This window comes from Columba livia, chromosome 16, assembly GCF_036013475.1.
Source record: "Columba livia isolate bColLiv1 breed racing homer chromosome 16, bColLiv1.pat.W.v2, whole genome shotgun sequence".
Taxonomy (NCBI): Eukaryota; Metazoa; Chordata; class Aves; order Columbiformes; family Columbidae; genus Columba; species Columba livia.
Window position 1 is genome coordinate 13,244,829 of NC_088617.1, and position 5,539 is coordinate 13,250,367.

Genomic DNA, 5,539 nt, shown 5'->3' on the forward strand with positions numbered 1-5,539 from the left:
GGACAAGGGGCAATGGGTTCAAACTGGAACACAGGAGGTTCCACTTAAATTTGAGAAGAAACTTGTTCCCGGTGAGGGTGGCAGAGCCTGGCCCAGGCTGCCCAGGGAGGTTGTGGAGTCTCCTTCTCTGCAGACATTCCAACCCGCCTGGACACCTTCCTGTGTAACCTCATCTGGGTGTTCCTGCTCCATGGGGGGATTGCACTGCATGAGCTTTCCAGGTCCCTTCCAATCCCTGACATTCTGGGGTTCTGTGAAATGTGATTGAGTCTCCAACCCAATGGCCCTTTGGTGCATGAGTGCAGTTTGGGTGATGTTATTTGATGGAGGAGAAACAATTAGGATAGAAACAAGTGTGTATTTTCCTGCATCTCCAAAAGGCACTAGCAGGAGGCAGCGGGAAAAACGTGAAAGCAACAGCTCAGTGTCAGAGCCGCAGGGGGTTCCACGGGCTTCAGGCAGAGCAGAAGAGTCAGAAATAATATTACTAGGTAGAAGAACTGCTAACAAACTTATAGTTGTGGTTTTAAATATTTTGTTTGAAAATGATGCGTATGATTCCCTTTGCAGTGCAACTGAATACAAACACTTAGCAAATGATGAAACGGTGCTAGACACTTGGGAAAGGGGGTGTCAGTGCTAGGGATTTGATGTTACTTATTTCTACACAGGAAAAAACTCTTGTTATTTTAGTGGTAATGAGGAAGACCTGTTTGAATGTGTCAATATAATAAATAATTTGAAAGGGGAAAAAAAAAAAGCCCGAATGAAATGCTGTTTGTAAATTTCCAGAACATTCAAAATACTCCTGGAGTAAGTGCCTTAACTTGTCTGACTATCCTTTTTCTTGGACATTTTTAAATTACAGGGTCTTTTTCACTTGCTCGTTTATAGAGCAGGGTATTTCATTACCTTCATGCATTTAATAGCACCACAAAGCTCCTAAAATGTAAGTTATGTGGGTAATACACGATTACGAATGAAGGATTCTGGAATTGTTTTTCCTTCTGAGACTGGTATAAAATTGGTGCATCCGTGTCCATGGTTTTTCTGTCTGTATTTGCATCTTTCTGACAAAAACTAATCACTGCACAGGTTTCTTCCTGAACAAGAAATCTGTAATCCTAATGAAGAGACAAATTGGAATACAGCAGTAATTTAAACATCGTTCTTTAAATTGCAGCAACTCTACACTGGCTCTCCTGAACTGTGGCAGGCAAAGTTTAAGGACGGGGATTAGCTGATTCATGCCTGGTAGAGCTCTGTCTCCAAAACTGGACTATAATTTAAACAAATATAAATACCTTTAGTACATGTTATCTTTCAATCTACCCTGCCTTCCAGCCCCCACAAACTGACCTTCTGTGGGGAGGAAGGAGGGAGGGAGGGAAGGAGAGACGGAGAGAGGGAAAGAGAGAAAGAGAGGAAAGAGAGGAAGAAAGAGAGAAAGAAAGAAAAGAAAGAGAGGAAGAAAGAAAGAGAGAGGAAGAAAGAAAGAGAGGAAGAAAGAAAGAGATGAAGAAAGAAAGAGACGAAGAAAGAGAGAAAGAGAGAAAGAAAGAGAGAAAGAGAAAGAGAGAAAGAGAGAGAGAGAAAGAACGAAAGAAAGAACGAAAGAAAGAATGAAAGAAAGAGAGAAAGAAAGAGAGAAAGAAAAATGTATCTGAGGACATCTTCAGTCCCCAAGCAATTCCACCCTCAGCAGCACTGGGTTCTGACTGGGAACGCTGCTTTTAAGTTTGGGTAACATTACATGGCCTACAGCACAAGAAGAAAATAGGATCTAACGATGTGGATAAGTTTCGTAACTAGAAGAATAGTAGAACAAACAGCCACAGGAGGCTGGAGTAATCATCGTCACGAGGGACAGTCAAGACAAGATCTAAAGTCTATCTTGCCTGCAAGAACTTGAGTCATGCTGGTGCAGGAGCTAGCTCACCCAAGAAAATCTATTCTTAGGGTCTCATAAAAACAACTTAACTGCACTGTACAAATTAAAAAGCAGATGGGTGAAATCTGTAGCAGGACTAACACTCCGCTACTTACTGCTTCCCAGCTCCTGGCAGGAGCTACGGAGGCACTGCGGGAACAGGGAGCGCGTAACCCATTTCATAAGAGCTCTGGGAGATTCCCCTGCAAGAGGCTATGAGCTTCAGTGTCTAAAAAGCAGAACGCTTCTTAAAGAAGAAAACACACTTTGCTTAAAGAAACACTAGAAATAAGCAACAAATTGAATATTTGTCCTTCTGCAATCTGTTTGTATTGGAATGTACAGCAGCAAATTCAAGTCCACTATCTTAATACTGAAAACCCTTCCTGTGTTCAGCTGTCAAACAGAGCATAGATGATTAAGGAGTTTCTCTTCTGGGGCACCAGGAATCTGGATCTGAAAACTTAACACTTCAATTTGGCCCGAGAGGAATATGGAAAATGCTGAGTAAGAGCCGATCATTTGCCCAACTGCTCCACGTAACCAGCTTGAGACTGTTCACTTCTCACAGACCGGACACAGCAGCGTCCAGCGGGGACAGGACCCGGCCCGACCGGCGTGTTCCATGGCAGGCAGAGCCCCAGCTCCGTCAAAAACAAAGCTATGGCCTCTACAAACTCCTCCTCCTCTGCCACCCCCCCGGATCTGGTTTGTGCCCCCAACAAACACACATGCACACAGAAACAAACACCTCTCAGCAGAGAAACTCTGACTGCAGCTTTAGAGAAATGTCTCAAGGCAAAGATAAGGGAGTTGTTCACATGCCTCTCACCTGGCCGGGTTTCATGAGAGCTTCCTGAGCAATGACCAAAATTACCGACATCCGACAGAAATGCTACTTTCTCATGTTTATTCCTGTAAACTACAAACATAAGAAATGCTGAATCATAACTTAGAGAATAGAAACTCGGTAAAGAAAAACACTCATTTCAGGCTTCCTCCCTTATTTTTTCTTCCTCCCTCCAACTTCAGACGTGGCGTTACTTGCCAAAGATTGGTCATGGTTTGGATAGCACATCTCGCTCTACACGTTCGGAACAGCAAGAAGTGCAAAAAAAACCCCAAAACAAACACCTCCTCCCCAACAACACCCAAGCGGCAGCTAAAGCAAGTGATTAGAGGAAATACAATGAGGCAACAAGAACTGGCTAAAGCTTCCAGCTCTGCTCTTTGCTGGGTTTCTCTTGGGGGTTTTGTTTTTGTTTTTGTTTTTCCTTTCTCTGAGTCACAGAGAAAGTTCAAGAGACCAATAGAAATCCTGATCCCTGATCACAGCGTTGAGCCAGATTCAGCTAAAAGTTCAACCCTGCATGTAATCTAACTTTAAACATGCCTTCAAAACAAAACAAGCTGCTTTTTTTAACCTAGTCATAAAGTTTATTAAAATTGTTCATTAATGCTTCAAATGTAGCAAGAATGCATAGATCCCAAAATATACATATGTATTTTCTTATAGAAATAGATTATTCTTTATAATAAAAAAAAAACTGTAGGAACATCTTTAACAGATTACTCAATTCATGACTGACAGTTACACGAGATTGCATCATGTACACAGCATTCCCAGCCATGCTTAAAGGATTGCATCACTTCGCCCTTGCTCTCCTCTCGCTCTTTTAAATAACCCAGCGCCCAGCAGCCTGCGGAGCCCGCCCGGGGCCCCCGGGACAGCCCCCGGTCGCAGCCCCGGCCCCGCTGGGGTCCCCGCGCGGCGGAGGGACCTTCCGCCAACATGTAAATAAAGACCAAAAAAAAAACCAAACCAACAACAAAAAGTAAAAACCAAACCAACCAACCCGTCCCCGGGCTCCCCCCGCGCCCCGGCCCGACAGAAGCGCTGAGCAGCGCGGGGACCGGCGGCTCCGCCCGGCCGGGGGTCAGCAGCGAGGCGAGGAGGCGAGCAGGGGCTCGGGCAGCTGTTTGAACAAGTTCCTGAGGGTGCTCAGCTCCCGGGAGAGCTGCTCCACCTTCTTCTGCAGCCGCTCGTTCTCGGCCGTCAGTTCCAAGACTTTGTGCTGCGTCTCCAGGTTGCGCATTTTCGCTTTGTCGCGGCTCTTGCGCACCGCGATGTTGTTCCTCTCCCGGCGGAGCTTGTACTCGTCGCTGTGCTTGTCCACGCACTTCTTGGGCTTGTTCTTGCCCGCCGGGGGGGCGGAGTAGCCCCCGCCGCCGCCGGCGGACTTGGAGGACTCGGAGGGGTTGGGGGTGCCGGGGGGGCTGGAGGAGGACGAGGTGGACAGGTTCCCGCTGCTGCCGCTCGGCACCGACTGATAACCCAGGTAGGAGCGCACGGTGCTGCCGTAGGGTGAGGACATGCCCCCCGGTCCCGGCCCGGCTCCCCCTTCTTCCTTACGGGGCCCTTTGCAAGAGTCCAGGGTCTCGAAGACCGGCTCCACTTTGGTTTCCACGATCTGGGGCGGGAAGCAGCCCGGCAGCCCCCCCGGCTTGTGGCTCTGGCTGGCGCAGGGGTGGCTGTGCCGGGCGAGGCTGATGTAGGTGTAGTCGGGTTTCTTGCTCCCGCCGCTGCCTTTATAGTCCTCGGCGAAGAGATCGGAAAGGAAATCTTGGCCGGCGCCGCTGCTGCAGGGAGGCTCAAAGTTGCCCCCTGCTGCTGCTGCGGGAGGAGGCGGCTGGGCCGGCGGCTGGGATGCCAAGGGGTCCAGGTAGGGGCTGAAGTCGATGGCTCGCTCGTGGTCCCCTACGGTGAGCTCGGTCATGGAGCGGCCCCCGGCCGCCCGCGGGTGCAGCTTGTTGAGAGCAGCCAGACAGTCCGCCTCGTAATAGAAATTAGCCACTTCCATGGATTTAAAGGCGGGCGGCTGGATGGGGAGGCATGCTGCGTCCCAGGCCACCAGGCGTTGCATGAAAGCAAAGGGGGATGCAGGGAGGAGAAAACGACGCAGGGGCCCCCCCCGGCAGAGGATCAAGCTGCCGCCGTTGCGGTGGGGGGGTCCGGACCCTGCCTCAGTCCCTGGCGCTGGGCACGGCCCCGGCTGCGCTGCCCACCTGGGCCGGATCAGCTCCTGCGGCGCCGCGGGGCTTCACCGCTCCGGCTGCTGCGGCGGGAGCTGGCGCGGCTCCTCCGGACCATCTGGTTCTGGGTCCCGTGTCCTAAAGTCTCTGACTTAGGAAAGTTCCTTTCCTCAGTTATTTATAGGGGCGGTGGATCCCATAGCAACAGGCGCGTCACCGCCTGGCCGCCTGCCACGCTGCACGCTCGGTAAGTGCTGGCCCCGGCCCCGGAGGAGGCACCCGGGGCGGGTGTGCCGGTGCGGTGCCCCGCCGAGCCGGCCGCAATAAAGCCGGGCTCTGCCGGGCAGGAGGGCAGCGGGCGGCAGGGCCCGCAGGTGCGGGGCAGCGGGGACGGGGCAGGGGCCGCGCTCAGCCCGGGGGGCCGCGGGGACACGGGGGACGGGGCGGTGCTGCCGCCTGTGTGCCAGCCCGGGCTCCGGCTTCTCACCCGAGAGCGGGACTTTGGTGCTGGGGCTGACGGTGCCGTGCGGAGGTGGGCACGGATCCCGCCTGGGGCACGGATCCCGCCTGGGGCAC

At 51.8% G+C, this 5,539-nt stretch overlaps 1 protein-coding gene across 1 annotated transcript; it reads right to left on the bottom strand.

Annotated features, from left to right (window-relative positions):
• Positions 1-3,344: 3,344 nt before the first annotated feature.
• On the bottom strand, positions 3,345-5,109 carry CEBPB (CCAAT enhancer binding protein beta). The gene has a single exon (XM_021283779.2). It carries the CDS (start codon positions 4,852-4,854, stop codon positions 3,868-3,870), a length of 987 nt encoding a protein of 328 aa, XP_021139454.2. The 5' UTR covers positions 4,855-5,109; the 3' UTR covers positions 3,345-3,867.
• Positions 5,110-5,539: the final 430 nt, after the last annotated feature.